General features: G+C 40.3%; 1 protein-coding gene across 4 annotated transcripts in view; it reads left to right on the forward strand.

The window, feature by feature from the left end:
* Positions 1-23,701, forward strand: part of Hmt-1 (ABC transporter ATP-binding protein/permease Hmt-1) — a 145,476-nt gene that overhangs the window by 95,256 nt on the left and 26,519 nt on the right. For all 4 annotated transcript variants that reach the window (XR_011713896.1, XM_071671788.1, XM_071671787.1 and 1 more), the window contains exons 10-12: positions 5,151-5,432; positions 16,496-16,627; positions 16,833-17,011. Coding sequence is in view for 3 of the 4 variants with exons in the window: in XM_071671788.1 (XP_071527889.1) it covers positions 5,151-5,432; positions 16,496-16,627; positions 16,833-17,011 (593 nt within the window). In the remaining variant the exon portion in view is untranslated. The remainder of the gene's footprint in view (positions 1-5,150; positions 5,433-16,495; positions 16,628-16,832; positions 17,012-23,701) is intronic.

Genomic DNA, 23,701 nt, shown 5'->3' on the forward strand with positions numbered 1-23,701 from the left:
AGGGAATATCCTCACCTGGCCCCCTTCTCTGTTCCTTCTTTTGGAAAATTTAAAAAAGAAAAAAAACGAGAGGGGAGGATTTCCAGCCACCCGCTCCCTCCCCTTTTAGTCGCCGTCTACGACATGCAGGGAATACGTAGGAAGTATTCTTTCTCCCCTATCCCCAGGGATAGGGGAGTGATTATCCCGGATCACTCTATCCATATATTTATTGAAAAGCCACGATGACATCACACACCCCTGCCTTACACCCATATGTATACCAGTTTTGCTCAACTCTCCAACCATTCTTTACACTTGCATTTGCTCCTCTTTAGAAGGCTTTTATACCATGCAGCAGTTGTCCCCTTATCCCATATATCATTAACACATTCCATAAAGTATTTTACTTGTCTTTGTCATACGCATTCTCCAGATCCATAAAAGCTGCTTACAACTTGTTATACAACTTGTTACTTTTGCTGGACACTTTTCCAGTTATATTCACCTAAAAAATCTGATCCACACACCCCAAGCCTTTCGTAAAACCTTCTTGCCCCTCATTAATTCTAGTTACATCCATCACTTTCCTGATCAGTGTTCATGGATACACTTTTCTTATTCATTCCCCATTTGTTTCCGACCTTGCTGATGCAGGAGACGGCGATTAAGTATGATAAATGGTGAGTGTTCAAATTACAGAGGCATAAGTTTGTTGAGTATTCCTGGGAGGGTATTGATTGAGAGGGTAAAGGCATGTACAGAGCATCAGATTGGGGAAGAGGAATGTGGTTTAGGAAGTGGTAGAGGATGTGTGGATCAGGTGTTTGCTTTGAAGAATGTATGTGAGAAATACTTAGGAAAGCAGGTGGATTTGTATGTAGCATATATGGATCTGGAGAAGGCATATGATAAGGTTGATAGAGATGCTTTGTGGAAGGTTTTAAGAGTATATGGCGTGGGAGGTGAGTTGCTAGAAGCAGTGAAAAGTTTTTATCGAGGATGTAAGGCATGTGTACGAGTAGGAAGAGAGGAAAGTGATTAGTACCCAGTGAATGTCGATTTGCGGCAGGGGTGCATGAAGTCTCCATGGTTGTTTAATTTGTTCATGGATGGGGTTGTTAGGGAGATGAATGCAAGAATTTTGGAGAGAGGAGCAAGTATGCCGTCTGTTGTGGATGAGAGGGCTTGGGAAGTAAGTCAGTTGTTATTCGCTGATGATACAGCGCCTGGTGGCTGATTCGGGTGAGAAACTGGAGAAGTTGGTGACTGAGTTTGGTAAAGTGTATGAAAGAAGAAAGTTGAGAGTAAATGTGAATAAGAGCAAGGTTATTAGGTTCAGTAGGGTTGAGGGACAAGTTAATTGGGAGGTATGTTTGAATGGAGAAAAACTGGAAGTGAAGTGTTTTAGAAGTCTGGGAGTGGACTTAGCAGCGAATGGAACCATGGAAGCAGAGTGAGTCACAGGGTGAGGGAGGGGACAAAGGTTCTGGGAGCATTGAAGAATGTGTGGAAGGTGAGAACGTTATCTCGGAGAGCAAAAATGGGTATGTTTGAAGGAATAGTGGTTCCAACAATGTTATATGGTTGTGAGGCATGGGCTATAGATAGGGTTGTGCAGAGGAGGGTGGATGTATTGGAAATTAAATGTTTAAGGACAATATGTGGTGTGAGGTGGTTTGATCGAGTAAGTAATGAAAGGTAAGAGAGATGTGTGGTAATAAAAAGAGTGTGGTTAAGAGAGCAGAAGAGGGTGTATTGAAATGGTTTGGACACATGGAGAGAATGAGTGAGGAAAGATTGACAAAGAGGTTATATATGTTAGAGGTGGAGGGAAGGAGAAGCAGGAGACCAAATTGGAGGTGGAAGGATGGAGTGAAAAAGATTTTGAGCGATCAGGGTCTGAACATGCAGGAGGGTGAAAGGAGGGCAAGGAATAGAGTGAATTGGATCAATGTGGTATACTGGGGTCGACGTGCTGTCAGTGGATTGAATCAGGGCATGTGAAGCGTCTGGGGTAAACCATGGAAAGTTGTGTGGGGCCTGGATATGGAAAGGGAGCTGTGGTTTCGGTCATTATTGCATGGCAGCTAGAGACTGAGTGTGAACGAATGGGGCCTTTGTTGTCTTTTCCTAGTGCTACCTCGCACACATGAGGGGGGAGGGCAATGTTATTCCATGTGTGGCGAGGTGGCGATGGGAATGAATAAAGGCAGACAGTGTGAATTGTGTGCATGTGTATATATGTATGTGTCTGTGTGTGTATATATATGTGTACATTGAGATGTATGGGTATGTATATTTGCGTGTGTGGACATGTATGTATATACATGTGTATGGGGGTGGGTTGGGCCATTTCTTTCGTCTGTTTCCTTGCGCTACCTCGCAAACGCGGGAGACAGCGACAAAGCAAAATAAATAGATATAGCAAAATATATTATATTTATTTGTCGATCCAATTCACTCTATTCCATGCCCGCCTTTCGCCCTCCTGCATCTTCAGGCCCCGATGACTCAAAATCTTTTTCACTCCATCTTTCCACCTCCAATTTGGTCTCCCACTTCCCCTCGTTCCCTCCACCTCCAACATATATATCCTCTTGGTCAATCTTTCCCCAATCATTCTCTCCATGTGCCCAAACCATTTCAAATCACCCTCTTCTGCTCTCTCAACCACGCTCTTTTTATTTCCACACATCTCTCTTACCCTTACATTACTTACTCGATCAAACCACCTCACACCACATATTGTCCTCAAACATCTCATTTCCAGCACATCCACCCTCCTGCGCACAACTCTATCCATAGCCCACACCTCGCAACCATACAACATTGTTGGAACCACTATTCCTTCAAACATACCCATTTTTGCTTTCCGAGATAATGTTCTCGACTTCCAAACATTCTTCAAGGCTCCCAGAATTTTCGCCCCCTCCCCCACCCTATGATTCACTTCTGCTTCCATGGTTCCATCCGCTGCCAGATCCACTCCCAGATATCTAAAACACTTCACTTCCTCCAGTTTTTCTCCATTCAAACTTACCTCCCAATTGACTTGACCCTCAACCCTACTGTACATTTATTATACTTCCATATAAATTTTCGATCACCCTCCTTTCATACTCCTTGCATTCTTTCTGAGTCATCTTCTAACTTACCAACACTTTTACCTGTCCAATTTTCCTTACACCATAACTCCACTTCTCCCTGATCGTCTCCCCCAAAAGAACTGTGAAATGGTTAGAGTCTCCAAGGAATCCTCACTTAACTCTGGCATCTGGTCACAGCCATTTTCTTTTATAAACCTTTTGATCCATGCAAATATTTTATTCATAACAGCATATGGAAATTTTTGTTGAAGTATCTGATGATTTTTGGTTGGTATCATTTATCTACATTTTGTCAGTGTTACATCATAACAATTAGCATCTGAGGTTATGATTTGAGAGGTAATTACGGTGTTAATTTCAGAGATTTTTCAGGTTGCTGTCAGAATACATTATTCTGTAGTTTTTTATTATTATTGTCATACTTGATCGCTGTTTCCTCATCAGTGAGTACCATAATCAAGTATAAAAAAAAATTCTGTAGTTACTTATCATGTATTAAAAGTGACAGTGTGATACTTGGTTTTGTGTTCTCCCTCACCTATGTTGATCTGACAGTTTGCAAGGAAATTTCTCAAGTGAGAGGAAGTATCTAGGTTGAAAACGTGCTATTCACAGGATTGAAGTTGACGATTAATTCTGTCTCATCTTGATTCCATAATACTGTTACTTTCTTCTCTATTCCTCACTTTCTGTCAGCCATCATTCATTCCTTGAAAAAAAATAGAATTGTTTCTTTTATTTCCTTCCTTTGTTATAAGTTTTTGTATATCATTTAACCTTTAGGAAGCTAAAAATCTAAAAAGCTATAAAACTTACCACTATATGTGCAAAAAAAAAGAAAAAAAAAAGGATATTACCTTCCTTTATGAATTTATAGATCAGCATGCAAAAGTAAAATAAGATACGCAGAAACTAACAACTGCCTTTTTGTTGGCTTGGTGGAGTGCTGAGTAAGTGGGAGGAAGAGATGTGGCTGTCACGTCTGACATCTTGAGATAAGAGGAAGTACATGCGGGTCTTGTTTCTTTCTCTTGAACTTGTAAGAATCACACTGTATTCTTATCTTACATGGCACACTAAAAATGAATGGGCTGAAGGATGGTGGCTGGTTCATCTTCGGTTAATCCTTCCTTACCTCTAAAGAGCTTGGAGGTTCTGTTAGTTTGTATCATACTCTACTCTGATTTCTTGTGCAAACATAACACAGGTGGTGATTAACTTGAATATATATGGAAATATTGCATTGAGTATTACACTATATTCTACTCTATAAGTGATTCTTTACGGTCAAAATATGCTTGGAAAAATTCTGACTCTTTCCTATCATGCTTTACTAAAGTCCTTCATCATCCTAGGATTGTATTAACAAAAATTAGATACAGTCTTAAGTAATCTGTACCAAGGCTGAGTGTGAGGAATGATGATGACAGAGGTGTTGCAGATGCAAGTGGTGGACTCCTGTGAACACATCCCTCTTACTCCCATGAAAATCACATTGTGAGTCACTCATTTCTATATTTCTCATGTTATTCTTCTTTTTCCTCACTAATTGATGTACATGTTGATAAAGTGTTTCTCCTTATTACTTTAGTCATGCTACAGTCCATATATTTTCCAAAGCCATTACACACATTGCTTGAGAGGTTGAGAGACATGTTCCTACTACATTGGTGATTGCAAGGGTAGTAAGGAAAGTGTTTTTTTTATCAGTGCCATCCTGGTGATGGAATAGACCTCTGTAGGCTGCCAATGATTTGATAAGTCAGCTGTATTTTTAAACAGAGTTGGGAAAAGTTCAGACCACATGATGTGGCTGCTGTCCATTAAGAAAATGTGATATGATGTTCATTTTTATTTAAGGGTAAAATTTTTTCATCTTTTATAGAACATTTTATGCAGGCTTAAATCTGTGAATTTGCAACATTTTCATGATGATTTTTCATGGTACTTGTTCATTATGCACATTTATTTGATGTTTGCATCTCTTTTTATCTCTGGTCAGTTGTTATTTCTATCATGATATTTAACATGAAGTTTCTAATTTCCTTTTATTTTCTCCAGGTGGAGGAGTGGAAATCCACTGGATCTTTATGTCTTCTCAACACAATTCAAAACTTCGTGATTAATGGAGGGCTTCTGGCTGGGTCTATGCTTGCAGCATGGATGGTTGCAAATAATAAGGGTCTGACTGTTGGTGATTATGTTCTTTTCTCAACGTACATTATGCAGCTTTATACTCCACTCAACTGGTTTGGCACATTTTATCGCATGATTCAGCAGAACTTTGTTGATATGGAAAATATGTTTGATCTTCTTGATGAAAAACAAGAAGTAGTTGACAAGGTTAGTTCAGCAAACTTGTGTTTATCAAGTGCCTGAATTTCAACAACCTCTGTAAGTATTACATTTCTATTGATATTGATATTTCCTTTCTACTTTAACTAACATGATTTACCTGTAAAGTTTTCTACGTTTTGGTAATGCTTTCCATATCCATTTATAGTTTAAGATATTTCTGACTGGCTGAATATGTGCATCATGCATTTTCTTTTTTTACATCAGTGAAACTAATGCAGAATGTCTACAGAATTACAGTTACACTTCACATCTCTGCAGATATTCCATATTGATACTCTTTCTCTAGTATGCCTCCTTTCTCTGTTCATTACTTTACTTTTGGTCTTCCTATGTACCTGTAACCATTTACCTCTCTCATATATACTTTTACTGAACAGGAGTCAGCCAGTGAGCAAGGGATATGAGAGAGCCTCACTCTCTTTAGGTTTAGGAATGATAGTGCAGGAAGCATTGTTTGTGCCTGAAGCATTGTTTGTCACTGTCTCGTTTCTATAGACAAAGATTAAATCCTGTGGTGATTTCTAGATTAAGTGAACAGAGCCAACCTATTTATTCCTCACTTCTTTTTTAACCCTTTCACTGCAGCTGTACTTTTATCCATTGTGCAGTCTGTATGTGGGATATTCTCAAATAGTCTGAAAAAAGTTCTCCATAAGTTTGTTATTATGATTAGCTATAACATAATTTTCCTTAATGAAATTCATTATAAATCATCTTAATGAAACATTATTTACGTGTGATTGTAGTAGGAACTGGAATAGAATAATTGTAATGTAAGCCATAAAGTGATGTTTATGTATATGATATGGCATAACAGGAATAAGTCATGTATCTGGTAGCATTGACCACCCCAAGACTATAAGTCTAATGGCACATCACAATTTTAAGTTGTCTTTCATTTTTATATTGATTTTGTATTGGTAATGTAGAATGGCAATTCTGAATTTTTTCTTTTTTGAAAAATGCTACACTTAGGTATGTTTTGGAAGTCCATCACAATAAGTGCAAGAAATATAGTAAGTTTTATCTGTATGAAAAGATAGATTACCACTCAAAAGTAAGAAAATATATTATATTATATTATTATACTTTGTCGCTGTCTCCCGCGTTTGCGAGGTAGCGCAAGGAAACAGACGAAAGAAATGGCCCAACCCCCCCCCATACACATGTATATACATATGTCCACACACGCAAATATACATACCTACACAGCTTTCCATGGTTTACCCCAGACGCTTCACATGCCTTGCTTCAATCCACTGACAGCACGTCAACCCCGGTATACCACATCGCTCCAATTCACTCTATTCCTTGCCCTCCTTTCACCCTCCTGCATGTTCAGGCCCCGATCACACAAAATCTTTTTCACTCCATCTTTCCACCTCCAATTTGGTCTCCCTCTTCTCCTCGTTCCCTCCACCTCCGACACATATATTCTCTTGGTCAATCTTTCCTCACTCATTCTCTCCATGTGCCCGAACCATTTCAAAACACCCTCTTCTGCTCTCTCAACCACGCTCTTTTTATTTCCACACATCTCTCTTACCCTTACGTTACTTACTCGATCAAACCACCTCACACCACACATTGTCCTCAAACATCTCATTTCCAGCACATCCATCCTCCTGCGCACAACTCTATCCATAGCCCACGCCTCGCAACCATACAACATTTGTTGGAACCACCATTCCTTCAAACATATCCCATTTTTGCTTTCCGAGATAATGTTCTCGACTTCCACACATTCTTCAAGGCTCCCAGAATTTTCGCCCCCTCCCCCACCCTATGATCCACTTCCGCTTCCATGGTTCCATCCGCTGCCAGATCCACTCCCAGATATCTAAAACACTTCACTTCCTCCAGTTTTTCTCCATTCAAACTCACCTCCCAACTGACTTGACCCTCAACCCTACTGTACCTAATAACCTTGCTCTTATTCACATTTACTCTTAACTTTCTTCTTTCACACACTTTACCAAACTCAGTCACCAGCTTCTGCAGTTTCTCACATGAATCAGCCACCAGTGCTGTATCATCAGCGAATGACAACTGACTCACTTCCCAAGCTCTCTCATCCCCAACAGACTTCATACTTGCCCCTCTTTCCAAAACTCTTGCATTCACCTCCCTAACAACCCCATCCATAAACAAATTAAACAACCATGGAGACATCTCACACCCTTGTCGCAAACCTACATTCACTGAGAACCAATCACTTTCCTCTCTTCCTACACGTACACATGCCTTACATCCTCGATAAAAACTTTTCACTGCTTCTAACAACTTGCCTCCCACACCATATATTCTTAATACCTTCCACAGAGCATCTCTATCAACTCTATCATATGCCTTCTCCAGATCCATAAATGCTACATACAAATCCATTTGCTTTTCTAAGTATTTCTCACATACATTCTTCAAAGCAAACACCTGATCCACACATCCTCTACCACTTCTGAAACCACACTGCTCTTCCCCAATCTGATGCTCTATACATGCCTTCACCCTCTCAATCAATATCCTCCCATATAATTTACCAGGAATACTCAACAAACTTATACCTCTGTAATTTGAGCACTCACTCTTATCCCCTTTGCCTTTGTACAATGGCACTATGCACACATTCCGCCAATCCTCAGGCACCTCACCATGAGTCATACATACATTAAATAACCTTACCAACCAGTCAACAATACAGTCACCCACTTTTTTAATAAATTCCACTGCAATACCATCCAAACCTGCTGCCTTGCCGGCTTTCATCTTCCGCCAAACTTTTACTACCTCTTCTCTGTTTACCAAATCATTTTCCCTAACCCTCTCACTTTGCACACCACCTCGACCAAAACACCTTATATCTGCCACTCTATCATCAAACACATTCAACAAACCTTCAAAATACTCACTCCATCTCCTTCTCACATCACCACTACACATCACTCACATCATATATATATATATATATATATATATATATATATATATATATATATATATATATATATATATATATATATGGTATTGCAGTGGAATTTATTAAAAAAGGAGGTGACTGTATTGTTGACTGGTTGGTAAGGTTATTTAATGTATGTATGACTCATGGTGAGGTGCCTGAGGATTGGCAGAATGCATGCATAGTGCCATTGTACAAAGGCAAAGGGGATAAGAGTGAGTGCTCAAATTACAGAGGTATAAGTTTGTTGAGTATTCCTGGTAAATTATATGGGAGGGTATTGATTGAGAGGGTGAAGGCATGTACAGAGCATCAGATTGGGGAAGAGCAGTGTGGTTTCAGAAGTGGTAGAGGATGTGTGGATCAGGTGTTTGCTTTGAAGAATGTATGTGAGAAATACTTAGAAAAGCAAATGGATTTGTATGTAGCATTTATGGATCTGGAGAAGGCATATGATAGAGTTGATAGAGATGCTCTGTGGAAGGTATTAAGAATATATGGTGTGGGAGGAAAGTTGTTAGAAGCAGTGAAAAGTTTTTATCGAGGATGTAAGGCATGTGTACGTGTAGGAAGAGAGGAAAGTCATTGGTTCTCAGTGAATGTAGGTTTGCGACAGGGGTGTGTGATGTCTCCATGGTTGTTTAATTTGTTTATGGATGGGGTTGTTAGGGAGGTAAATGCAAGAGTTTTGGAAAGAGGGGCAAGTATGAAGTCTGTTGGGGATGAGAGAGCTTGGGAAGTGAGTCAGTTGTTGTTCGCTGATGATACAGCGCTGGTGGCTGATTCATGTGAGAAACTGCAGAAGCTGGTGACTGAGTTTGGTAAAGTGTGTGGAAGAAGAAAGTTAGGAGTAAATGTGAATAAGAGCAAGGTTATTAGGTACAGTAGGGTTGAGGGTCAAGTCAATTGGGAGGTGAGTTTGAATGGAGAAAAACTGGAGGAAGTGAAGTGTTTTAGATATCTGGGAGTGGATCTGGCAGCGGATGGAACCATGGAAGCGGAAGTGGATCATAGGGTGGGGGAGGGGGCGAAAATTCTGGGGGCCTTGAAGAATGTGTGGAAGTCGAGAACATTATCTCGGAAAGCAAAAATGGGTATGATTGAAGGAATAGTGGTTCCAACAATGTTGTATGGTTGCGAGGCGTGGGCTATGGATAGAGTTGTGCGCAGGAGGATGGATGTGCTGGAAATGAGATGTTTGAGGACAATGTGTGGTGTGAGGTGGTTTGATCGAGTGAGTAACGTAAGGGTAAGAGAGATGTGTGGAAATAAAAAGAGCGTGGTTGAGAGAGCAGAAGAGGGTGTTTTGAAGTGGTTTGGGCACATGGAGAGAATGAGTGAGGAAAGATTGACCAAGAGGATATATGTGTCGGAGGTGGAGGGAACGAGGAGAAGAGGGAGACCAAATTGGAGGTGGAAAGATGGAGTGAAAAAGATTTTGTGTGATCGGGGCCTGAACATGCAGGAGGGTGAAAGGAGGGCAAGGAATAGAGTGAATTGGAGCGATGTGGTATACCGGGGTTGACGTGCTGTCAGTGGATTGAATCAAGGCATGTGAAGCGTCTGGGGTAAACCATGGAAAGCTGTGTAGGTATGTATATTTGCGTGTGTGGACGTATGTATATACATGTGTATGGGGGGGGGTTGGGCCATTTCTTTCGTCTGTTTCCTTGCGCTACCTCGCAAACGCGGGAGACAGCGACAAAGTATAAAAAAAAAAAATATATATATATATATACATATATATACACACATATATCATCCCTGGGGACAGGGGAGAAAGAACACTTCCCACGCATTCCCCGCGCGTCGCAGAAGGCGACCAAAAGGGGAGGGAGCGGGTGGCTGGAAATCTTCCCCTCTCGCTTTCCCCCTCTTAATTTTCCAAAAGAAGGAACAGAGAAGGGGGCCAGGTGAGGATCTTCCCTCTAAGGCCCAGTCCCCTGTTCCCAAGCTACTACTTACCTGAATAACATGAATATAATTAGAAATATTGCTCTTCACAGTACATTATATCTATGAGGACAGTGAGTGGTTGGCATATGTAGGAAGGATATTTTTTTATGTATGATTTGTTTTGAAAGCCCTCAATCATCTCAGGGCTACATAAAAGAGAAAATTAGGCACAGGTGTTATGTGTGGACATTTACCACTCAAGCCTCCCTTCAGCTTATGTAATCCTATTATAATGACTGTCTTAAGTCATCTGATGCTTCATATATCTCATGTTATTCTTCACAACTTTCTTCAGAAACTGATGCGTAAGTGTTCTTCTTAGGTCACCCAACAATCTATATATATTTTTTTCAGGGTTTCCATGTACAAGTATGCACAACCAACAGGTCTGTGGCTGTGCACTTATAATGGGGAGTGTAGTGGTAATGCAGAGAGCAGAATTTTTCCCTGCACATTCCAAGCAATGGAAGAGACTTGTATAGACTGTTAATGGTATAAGTCAGCAAAATATTTAAATAGGCATTAAAAGTTAGAACATCAGTTGATGTCAGTCATTGTTTCCAAAGAGAACTTCATTTGATGTTGGCTGCCATGTAAGTGCCAACTGCAGTGATTAGGTTAATTCAGGTACCACTGTATATTTTGTTGTAATATACAGGATGTGAAAAGTTTACCAAACATTTTCCTTATCCATGTATTTAAATGTGATTCTGATATCATTCAATAGACAGTTTACCTCCTTAACAGCTATCATAATCTGGAGCTTTGGTAATGGGTGAAGCACAACATTACCATTAGGTTCCTTTCATGTACAGACGCCTCTAGTTTACTTTCCAGTAGATGGTCTTCTTTCAATTTGTCCCATCCTTATTGCTTTTGCATTTGCTTAGATTCAGTTGTATCTGCCATTTACCAGAGCTGCATTGGAGTTTGTTTAGGTCTCTTTGTAAACCAAAGCAATAATCATCATTCTTTACTCTTCTCCTGACCTTGACATCATCCACAAATTTGTTCAAGTAAGACTTCAGTTCATCAGGCAAGTCATTAACATATGCCAAGAGGAGCAGTGGGCCCAGAACAGCCCTGTGTCATGACACTTAGAATCCCAACCCATTTTAAGTGTTCCTCAAGCCTTTGCCTTTTGTTTCCTCCCAGTAAGGTAATCTATCCAGTGAAGAAGTCTACCCTGTACTCCTTCCTGTAGATCCAATTTTTTTGTAGTTTATTTGCTACCCTACCATAATGGGCTTGACTTGTTAAATAGAAAAATCCTAGTTCTCACTCCCTTGTCTTGGAAGGGCTAAAGAAATAATGTTTTTGTACTCCATATTTTATCTGTAAGCAGTATGAGGACCAAAGATGGTATGTCCACAAATTTTTCTGGTTTTATATACTTCACTTTTTGTCATTTTTTTCAGAATTTTGATTTGTGTTATTCATCATGCTGAACTAGTATCAGAGGTTTAAAAGTCACCTTTTGCAGTCTAAACAAAAGGAGAGCATGTATGCAGCATTTATGAACCAAGGAATCTAGGGTTTAGTTAGTGAGAAAGCTGTCATAAGAGGTTCCAAAAACTTTTTAAGTGCTTGTATGATGGGTATGTAGGACTCCTAGTGTGTCAAAGTAGTGATATATTATCACTGAATTTGTATTCCAACAGATGGGGCTTTATATGAGTTTATAGCAAGTTTAGGATGATAAAAGTGCACTCCTAGAACATGGTGAAACAATATGTTAGTTATTATGGTTGTATTTGGATAATGTTTTCTTAGCTGAATCAGAGGAGGAATTAGATCAAATGATGGGTTGCTTTAATGTGTTTAGGTATAGTATGCTGAAATTAAGTGAAATTAAAAGAAAGATTTTAATTTTGTAAGAGATGGGATATCACATCATAATGTATTTCATTGGTGAAGACTTGGAAGTTTTGGACAGGTTAAATAGTTGTTATTGCAGTATAGTTAAAGATAAGTAAACTATCATATAGACATGTAAAATGAGAGTTGATTAGAGCCCAAGACCTTTCAGTTGATATCAGAAAAAAATTCAAGTTTAGATACCATAGATGTGCCTTTTGTATGAAGTGGTGTTGATGGGAACTTGGGCCTTACAAAAGATATTCATTGAGTAATCAGAGTGATAAAGGAAGTAGGTCTTATGTGTGTGCAAGCTTCTGCATACTTTGACACATTGAACATAGGCTGATGGTCTGTTTGACTGTGAAATGAAAGGCTTTATGCATTTGATTTCATGGTGTATCGGTTAGCATTCTTGACTGTGATGCATTCACAGGCCGCCCAGTGTCGAGTGCATAGGTTGGAATCTTGGTTGTAGCAGTTGGTGCACAGTTAACCCAGCTGTTCTTCCACCCCTAGGGGTAGGTCGATAAGATGTGTAACTGGCTCAGGCTATAGTATGTAATTAATGAAAGGGTTAGAGAGATATGTGGTAATAAAAAGAGTGTGGTTGAGAGAGCAGAAGAGGGTGTGTTGTAATGTTTTGGACACATGGAGAGAATGAGTGAGGAAAGATTGACAAAGAGGATATATGTATGTCAGAAATGGAGGGAGGAAGGAGAAGCAGGAGACCAAATTGGAGGTGGAAGGATGAAGTGAAAAAGATTTTGAGCGATTAGGGCCTGAACATACAGGAGGGTGAAAGGCGTGCAAGGAATAAACTGAATTGGAATGATGTGGTATACCAGGGGTCGATGTGCTGTCAATGGATTGAACCAGGGCATAAGAAGCATCTGGGGTAAACCATGGAAAGTTTTGTGGGGCCTGGATGTGGAAAGGGAGCTGTGGTTTCGGTGCATTATACATGACAGCTAGAGACTGAGTGTGAACGAATGTGGCCTTTGTTGTCTTTTCCTAGCGCTACCTTGCACACATGCAAGGGAGGGGGTTGTCATTTCAGGTGTGGTGGGGTGGCAACGGGAATGAATAAAGGCAGCAAGTATGAATTATGTACTTGTGTATACATGTATATGTCTGTGTATGTATATATATAGGCATGTGTACGTGTAGGAAGAGAGGAAAGTGATTGGTTCTCAGTGAATGTAGGTTTGCGGCAGGGGTGTGTGATGTCTCCATGGTTGTTTAATTTGTTTATGGATGGGGTTGTTAGGGAGGTGAATGCAAGAGTTTTGGAAAGAGGGGCAAGTATGAAGTCTGTTGGGGATGAGAAAGCTTGGGAAGTGAGTCAGTTGTTGTTCGCTGATGATACAGCACTGGTGGCTGATTCATGTGAGAAACTGCAGAAGCTGGTGACTGAGTTTGGTAAAGTGTGTGAAAGAAGAAAGTTAAGAGTAAATGTGAATAAGATCAAGGTTATTAGGTACAGTAGGGTTGAGGGTTAAGTCAATTGGGAGGTAAGTTTGAATGGAGAAAAACTGGAGGAAGTAATGTGTTTTAGATATCTGGGAGTGGATCTGGCAGTGGATGGAACCATGGAAGCAGAAGTGAATCATAGGGTGGGGGAGGGGGCGAAAATCCTGGGAGCCTTGAAGAATGTGTGGAAGTCGAGAACATTATCTCCAAAAGCAAAAATGGGTATGTTTGAAGGAATAGTGGTTCCAACAATGTTGTACGGTTGTGAGGCGTGGACTATGGATAGAGTTGTGCGCAGGAGGGTGGATGTGCTGGAAATGAGATGTTTGAGGACAATATGTGGTGTGAGGTGGTTTGATCGAGTAAGTAATGTAAGGGTAAGAGAGATGTGTGGAAATAAAAAGAGCATGGTTGAGAGAGCAGAAGAGGGTGTTTTGAAATGGTATAGGCACATGGAGAGAATGAGTGAGGAAAGATTGACCAAGTGGATATATGTGTCGGAGGTGGAGGGAACGAGGAGAAGTGGGAGACCAAATTGGAGGTGGAAAGATGGAGTGAAAAAGATTTTGAGTGATTGGGGCCTGAACATTCAGGAGGGTGAAAGGCGGGCAAGGAATAGAGTGAATTGGATCGATGTGGTATACTGGGATCGACGTGCTGTCAATGGATTGAATCAGGGCATGTGAAGTGTCTGGGGTAAACCATGGAAAGTTGTGTGGCACCTGGATGTGGAAAGGGAGCTGTGGTTTCGAGCATTATTGCATGACAGCTAGAGACTGAGTGTGAACGAATGTGGCCTTTGTTGTCTTTTCCTAGTGCTACCTCGCACACATGAGGGGGGGGGTATGTTATTCCATGTGTAGCGAGGTGGCGATGGGAACAAATAAAGGCAGACAGTGTGAATTGTGTGCATGTGTATATATGTATGTGTCTGTGTGTGTATATATATGTGTACATTGAGATGTATGGGTATGTATATTTGCGTGTGTGGACGTGTATGTATATACATGTGTATGGGAGTGGGTTGGGCCATTTCTTTCATCTGATTCCTTGCGCTACCTCGCTAACGCGGGAGACAGCGACAAAGCAAAATAAATAAATAAATAAATGTATATATATGTATACGTTGAAATGTATAGGTACGTTTATGTGCGTGTGTGGACATGTATGTACATACATGTGACCCAACCCACCCACATCACATGTATATACATACACGTCCACACACGCACATACCCTTTCATTACTTACTTGATCAACCCACCTAACACCACATATTGTCCTCAAACATCTCATTTCCAACACTTTCACCCTCCTCCGCGAAACCCTATCTATAACCCATGCCTCGCAACCACATAACATTGTTGGAACCACTATTCGATCTAACATACCCATTTTTCTTTCCAAAATAATGTTCTCGCCTTCCACACATTTTTCAATGCTACCAGAACTTTCGCCCCCTCCCCGCCCTGTGACTCACTTCCACTTCCATGGTTCCATCCACTGCTAAATCCACTCCCAGATATCTAAAACACTTCACTTCCTCCAGTTTTTCTCCATTCAAACTTACCTCCCAACTGACTTGTCCCTCAACCCTACAGAACCTAATAACCTTGCTCTTCTTCTCATTTGCTCTCAACTTTCTCCTTTCTCACACTTTATGCGTTGGGTTTGATTAGTGCCTCAGCTGCTTGTTCTGTCTCAGCTAGCATTAAAAGAATATGTGGTATTATGAGTAGATAGATAGAAATAACAGGATTGCTATTTCCTTTTTTACTTCCAAATAGTTTTTTAATTTTGAGAATTTAGCATAAGTCCTATTTTTTCATTTATATTTTGAATGTAGAGGAAGTTTCCTTTCTTATCTCTTTAATGAAAAATTTCGTACTTTTGTATTTTTGTATATTTAAGATCACCCATGTTGGTGTCAGTTGCTGTGTGTTGTCCATTAGATAATTTTTTGAAAGAGACTATAGATGTCATTTCCTCTCAAAAGTAAATTTTTTACTGAAAATTAACAGACATCCATGTGTAAGGACCTTATTTTCTCAAACAAGAGACAACAATGAATGACTGGCCAGAGTTATTCTTAGGGAAAGCTCTTTTAAAACAGATGAAAAGGAGTTAAGAGATCATTAGCAAGGAATGTGCATGCAAGCCTGTAAAAGTGATATACCTTTGTAGATGAAAGATATGTGAAGATCATGTTAGTGTGGTTGAAAGAATGAAAAGTGGCAAACTGCAAAAGAGATCATGTGCAGTGAATGAACTGTGTTCGAGATGCGAAAACAAAATTGTGAATGGGGAAGACAGCCATACTTGTTCATGAATTAAGCCTAAGTGACCTGGGAGGCTGTATACATTTGACTCACCTCATGAATATGTGAAAGTAGATAAATACCAACACTTGATTATGCTATCTTCCCCTCTTGTTGCTTTGTTAAGAAAATCTTGCATGGTCTGTAAGAGAGTGCATTGGGAATTTAATGCCAGCCTCAGGCTTGATGTGATGTGCTTTCACTGAGAAGAACTCTCAACTGATGGCTGTTTAACTATGTAGCAGTACTTTCACACCTGACAGGTTATTTCATGCCTTGTTAACCTATGGTCAACCAAGCAATGCTGGATTGATACTGATGAAAGCAGCACTCCAGCAACTATCATTATCTATGTTATAGTAGGCATTTAAGTAACTTCATTGTAGATTATTTTCCATTTGTTCAAACTTTTTTTAAACTTCATTAATTTTATTTTTCAAAATGTAATATACAATAGTACAGTTTTATTGTCTTCTGCACTTACTTTCCAGGATAATGCTCAGACTCTGATGCTACCTCAGGGTCGAATTGAATTTAAGGATGTTTCTTTCCACTACTCACCTGAAAGGCCAATATTAAAGAATATCACCTTTATTGTAGAACCAGGAAAGACTGTTGCTATTGTAAGTTGGAGCTTTTGTTTTTGATGGACTGCTTTTACACATGATCATTTTGGTCACTTCTAAGAGAAGCTAGACATTTGTTGAGATGAAATGTTATGCACTGAAGTGTGAGCTATATAAAAACGCCCTTAAGTAAATCTTTTTTTTTAAGTAAGTGATTGGATTGGTCAATGCTGCTTTAATTATTATATTCGCAAATTCACAGGTTGGCCCTACTGGTAGTGGTAAGAGCACCATAATGCGTCTTCTCTTCCGCTTTTATGATGTAATTCAAGGTAGCATTTTGATTGATGGAGTAAATATTAAAGATTACTCACAAAAATCTCTGCGACAAGCCATAGGAGTAGTTCCCCAGGATACATTACTCTTTAATGAGTCAATATTGTAAGTATACCACTTCATGTTTATAATTAAAGGGTCATACAAACAAATAAGTTGAAAAGAGGTAGTAGTTGGTAGGCAGCCATTGACTAAGAAGGTAAGTTATCAGTACTACCCACCTGGTATCAGGAGGGTCAGTGACAGCTGCATAGTAAGCCAGCACTTTTGTGGTTGTCAAGTTGCACTCCTTTGACCTGGGTAGCTACTTTTTTTTCTTTCTGCCTCACCCACTTGTGAATTGCTGGCCTTTAGTGCACAATACAGTCAGACCTTTCACACATAACACTTGACAACAGATTTTACTCAGTTGAGCTCCATGTGCTATCCCTACCTCTTAGCATAATGGTATTAACAATACATAGAAAGAGAAGGTAGGAACTTTAGGCAGGAGCATTAGGTAGTAGTGGATTGGAACATTAGGCAAAAGTATAAGGTAGTTGTAATAATTGGAATACTAGACACAGACAGATCCATGCTTTTTCAAAGTATTTCTCACTCACATTGGGTAAAATTAATTAGAAGGTTTATTAGATAGGAGCCTCTGGAAACTCAGCATTAGAATTGCCCTCTGCCAATTGCCTGTTAAGGATTAGGTACCAAAGGGTAGTGGGTAGCATAGGAGTTCACCAGTAATGGAGACAGCAAGGGCAACTGAAGCCCAAATTAAGGCAATCTAACCAATGTGAGATAGGTAGTGTGTTTGAGAAAAGAAACCTGGATGTTTTGGCTCTGAGTGAAACGAAGCTCAAGGTAAAAGGGAAGAGTGGTTTGGAAATCTCCTGAGAGTAAAGTCAGGGGTTGGTAAGGGGACAAGAGCAAAGGAAGGAGTAGCACTACTCATGAAGCAGAAGTTGTGGGAGTATGTGATAGAGTGTAAGAATGTAAACTTTAGATTGATATGGGTAAAACTGAAAGTGGATGGAGAGCGATGGCTGATTATTGGTGCCTATGCACCTGGTCATGAGAAGAAAGATCATGAGAGGCAAGTGTTTTGGGAGCAGCTGAGTGAGTGGTTAGCAGCTTTGATGCTCAAGACCGGGATATAGTGATGGGTGATTTGAATGCAAAGGTGAGTAATGTGGCAGTTGAGGGTAAAATTGGTGCACATAGGGTGTTCAGTGTTGTAAATGGAAATGGTGAAGAGCTTGTAGATTTGTTTGCTGAAGAAGGACTGGTGATTGGGAATACCTGGTTTAAAAAGAGAGATTTACATAAGTATATGTATGTAATTAGGAGAGATGGCCAAAGAATGTTATTGGATTATGTGTTAATTGATAGGCATGTGAAAGAGAGACTTTTGGATATTAATATGCTGAGAGGGGCAGCTGGAGGGATGTCTGATCATTATCTTGTGGAGCCAAAGGTGAAGATTTGTAGAGATTTTCAGAAAAGAAGAGAGAATGTTGGGATGAAGAGAGGCATGAAAGTAAGTGAGCTTGGAAAGGAGACTTGTGTGAGCAAGTACTTAGAGAGATTGAGTGCAGAATGGCAAAAGGTGTGAGCAAGTGACATAAGGGAAGTGGGGGGGGAATGGGATGCATTTAGGGAAGCAGTGATAGCTTGTGCAAAAGATGCTTGTGGCATGAGAAAGGTGGGAGATGGGCAGATTAGAAGGGGTAGTGAGTGGTGGGATGAAGAAGTATGATTGTTAGTGAAAGAGAAGAGAGGCATTTGGATGATATTTTGAAGGGAAATAGTGCAAATGAGTGGGAGATGTATAAAAGAAAGCAGCAGGAGGTCAAGAGAAAGTTGCAAGAGGTGAAAAAGAGGGCAAATGAGAGTTGGGGTGAGATAGTATCATTAGATTGTAGGGAGCATAAAAAGATGATTTGGAAGAAGGTAAGTAAAGTACTTAAGACAAGAGAACAAATGGGAACATCGGTGGAGGGGGTTAATGGTGAGGTTATAACAAGTGGTGAAGTGAGGAGATGGAGTGAGTATTTTGAAGGTTTGTTGAATGTGTTTGATGATAGAGTGGCAGATATAGGGTGTTTTGGTCGAGGTGGTGTGTGATGTGAGCAGGGTCAGGTAGAATGGTTTGGTAAACAGAGAAGAGGTAGTGAAAGTTTTGCGGAAGATGAAAGCCGGCAAGGCAGTGGGTTTGGATATTATTGCAGTGGAATTTATTAAAAATGGGGTGGCTGTGTTGTTGATTGGTTGGCAAGGATATTTAATGTATGTATGGTTCATGGTGAAGTGCCTGAGGATTAGCAGAATGCATGCATAGTGTCATTGTACAAAGGCAAAGGGGATAAAGGTGAATGTTCAAATTTCAGAGGTTTGTTGAGTATTCCTGGGAAATTATAAGGGAGGGTATCTATTGAGAGGGTAAAGGCATTTACAGAGCACCAGATTGGGGAAGAGCAGTGTGGTTTCTGAAAAGGTAGAGGATGTGTAAATCAGGTGTTTGCTTTGAAGAATGTATGTGAGAAATACTTAGAAAAACAGATGGATTTGTATGTAGCGTTTATGGATCTGGATAAGGCATATAAATGGGTTGATAGAGATGCTTATGCTTTGTGGAAGGTATTAAGAATATAAGGTGTGGAAGGTAAATTGCTAGAAGCAGTGAAAAGTTTTTATCAAGGATGCAAGGCATGTGTACGAGGAGGAAGAGAGGAAAGTGATTGGTTCCCAATGAATGTTGATTTGCGGCAGAGGTGCATGATGTCTTCACGGTTTTTTAATTTGTTTATGGATGGGGTTGTTAGGGAGGTGAATGCAAGAGTTTTGGAGAGAGGGACAAGTATGCAGTCTGTTGTGGATGAGAGGGCTTGGGAAGTGAGTCAGTTGTTGTTCGCTGATGATACACCGCTGGTGGCTGATTTGGGTGAGAAACTTCAGAAGCGGGTGACTGAGTATGGTAAAGTGTGTGAAAGAAGAAAGCTGAGAGTAAATAAGAATAAGAGTGATATTATTAGGTTGAGTAAAGTTGAGGGACAAGTTAATTGGGATGTAAGTTTGAATGGAGAGAAACTGGAGGAAGTGAAGTGTACAATGGCACTAATCATGCATTCTGCCAAGCCTCAGGCACTTCACCATGATCCATACATACATTCAATATTCTTACCAACCAATCAACAACACAGTCTACCCCCCTTTTTTTTTTATATATTCCACTGCAATACCATCCAAACCTGCTGCCATGCTGGCTTTCATCTTCCACAAAACTTTCACTACCTCCTCTCTGTTCACCAAACCATTTTCCCTGACCCTCTCACTTCGCACACTGTCCTGACCAAAACACCCTATATCTGCCACTTTATCATCAAACACATCCAACTAACCTTCAAAATATTCACTCCATCTACTTCTCACTTCATCACTTATTGTTATTACGTCTGCATTTGTCCCCTTCACCGATGTTTCCATATGTTCTCTTGTTTTACACACTTTATTTACTTCCTTCCAAAACATCTTTTTATTCTCCTTAAAATTTAATGATACTCTCTCCCCAACTCTCATTTGCCCTCTTCTTCACGTCTTGCACCTTTCTCTTGACCTCCTGCCACTTTCTTATATACATCTCCTAGTCATTTGCACTACTTCCCTGCAAAAATCATCCGAACACCTCTACACCTCTCTCTTCTCTTTCACTAATAATTTTACTTCATCATCCCACCATTCACTACCCTTTCAAATCTGCCCACCTTCCACATTTCTCACGCCACATGCATCTTTTGTGCAAGCCGTCACTGCCTCCCTAAATGCATCTCATTCCTCCTCCTTTCCCCTTACGTCATTTGGTCTCACCTTTTGCCATTCTGCACTCAATCTCTCTTGGTACTTCCTCACACAAGTCTCCTTTCCAGCTCACTTACTCTCACCACTCTCTTCACCCCAACATTCTTTCTTCTTTTCTGAAAACCTTCACCCCAACATTCTCTTTTCTTTTCTGAAAACCTCTACAAATCTTCACCTTCACTTCCACAAGATAGTGATCAGACATCCCTCCAGGTACCCCTCTCAGCACATTAACATCCAAAAGTCTCTTGTTTACACACCTGTCAATTAATATGTAATCCAATTATGCCCTCTGGCCATCTCTCCTATTCACATACATATACTTATGTATATATCTCTTTTTAAATCAGATATTCCCCATCACCAGTCCTATTTCAGCACACAAATCCACAAGCTCTTCACCATTTTCATTTACAACACTTAACACCCCATGTACACCATTTATACCCTCAATTGCCACATTGCTCACCTTTGCATTCAAATCGCCCATTACTATAACCCAGTCTCATGCATCAAAGCTGCTAACACACTCACTCAGCTGCTCCCAAAACACTTGCCTCTCATGATCTTTCTTCTCATGACCAGGTGCTTTTTCTTTTTTTCTTTTAAACTATTCGCCATTTCCCGCGTTAGCGAGGTAGCATTAAGAACAGAGGACTGGGCCTTTTCTGGAATATCCTCACCTGGCCCCCTCTGTACCCATATCTGTTTAGAGTTTACTGTCTTACACTCTATCACACACTCCCACAGCTCCTGTTTCAGGAGGAGTGCTACTCCTTCCTTTGCTCTTGTCCTCTCACTAACTCCTGACTTTATTTCCAAGACATTCCCATACCACTCTTCCCCTTTACCCTTGAGCTTTCTTTCACTCAGAGCCAAAACATCCAGGTTACTTTCATCAAACTTACTACCTATCTCTCCTTTTGGTTATCTTGGGTACATCCACACATTTATATCCCCAATCTGAGCCTTTGAGGAGGATGAGCACTCCCCACATGACTTCTGTTCCCCATTTTTTTATCTAATTACTCTTTCCTGTATCAGCCACGGTGACATCACACAATGACATCACACAGCCCTGCCTCACATCTACATGTATCCAAACTTTCGATCAACTCTCCATCCACTCTTACACATGCAGTTGCTCCTCTGTAGAAGGCTTTCACACTATCCAACAGTTGTGTCCCTACACTATATATCCTTAACATTTTTTTTTTTTTTTTTTTTTGCTTTGTCGCTGTCTCCCGCGTTTGCGAGGTAGCGCAAGGAAACAGACGAAAGAAATGGCCCAACCCACCCCCATACACATGTATATACATACGTCCACACACGCAAATATACATACCTACACAGCTTTCCATGGTTTACCCCAGACGCCTCACATGCCTTGATTCAATCCACTGACAGCACGTCAACCCCGGTATACCACATCGCTCCAGTTCACTCTATTCCTTGCCCTCCTTTCACCCTCCTGCATGTTCAGGCCCCGATCACACAAAATCTTTTTCACTCCATCTTTCCACCTCCAATTTGGTCTCCCTCTTCTCCTTGTTCCCTCCACCTCCGACACATATATTCTCTTGGTCAATCTTTCCTCACTCATTCTCTCCATGTGCCCGAACCATTTCAAAACACCCTCTTCTGCTCTCTCAACCACGCTCTTTTTATTTCCACACATCTCTCTTACCCTTACGTTACTTACTCGATCAAACCACCTCACACCACATATTGTCCTCAAACATCTCATTTCCAGCACATCCATCCTCCTGCGCACAACTCTATCCATAGCCCACGTCTCACAACCATACAACATTGTTGGAACCACTATTCCTTCAAACATACCCATTTTTGCTTTCCGAGATAATGTTCTCGACTTCCACACATTCTTCAAGGCTCCCAGAATTTTCGCCCCCTCCCCCACTCTATGATCCACTTCCGCTTCCATGGTTCCATCCGCTGCCAGATACACTCCCAGATATCTAAAACACTTCACTTCCTCCAGTTTTTAAAAAAAAAAAAAAAACACTATTTGCATATTTATGTAGTCGATTCCTCATGTAACCACTCTCCTGCTCTTGTAAATGTTATTGATTTTACATATATTAACCAAATATGGAAATGTAGCATCATAGTACGTAGCCCAAACATCTTAAAGCAGATGATTTGTACAGTATTTCCTCACGGCCACACCAAACATAAAAACATTGACATTACTCTCCGAGACCTCACACTTTACCCAGAAGCTTACTTTGTAGTCTCAGCATTACAGCCTTCACCTTTACAAGGTTGTCATCATCCACACATTCTGAGTTATCATTTCACTCCAAAGAGCTGAATAGAATTTCAGCCGAAAATTACAATTTTATCTTTCATTTAGTATTGTTTATTAGGTACCAGTTTGTTTGCACCAAATAAGTTCACCATTACTAAGTTCTTTCATGAGGAATAACCTTATCAGCATTCATATCATTATCCTTCATTTCAAAATTTCATTTGTAGGCAGGTGTTGGTTGTATAACCCAGTAGTTTCCAGTCCAATACAGTTATTTTGCTCTTAAAACCACAAAAATACCCTGTAGATGTGCTTCAATGGCCAGCACTGAATGTGAGCATTATGCATGTCTTTTTGATTGTTTCTTTTATGTGGTAATGTTTATTGTACACATTATCTCCTCTCTTATGGGCTATAAAGAGTTCAGGGGTTTGTGACATATCTCCTCTTTTATGGGCTATAAAGAGTTCAGGGGTTTGTGACAATTGGTCTCACCTCTATAGATGTTACAGAATAGCAAGAGATACTTGGATTTTTAGAATGATCCTACCATGGTGGCTGCATTCAGACCAGAATTGACCATGCAAACCAGTAAGTTTCTTCAAGAAGACCAAAGAGGAGAAGCCATAAAACTTGCATGAATTGTGCATATAAGCACATTGAAAGCAGTTACCAAT

The sequence above is a fragment of the Panulirus ornatus genome, chromosome 17, assembly GCF_036320965.1.
Source record: "Panulirus ornatus isolate Po-2019 chromosome 17, ASM3632096v1, whole genome shotgun sequence".
In the NCBI taxonomy this organism is placed as follows: Eukaryota; Metazoa; Arthropoda; class Malacostraca; order Decapoda; family Palinuridae; genus Panulirus; species Panulirus ornatus.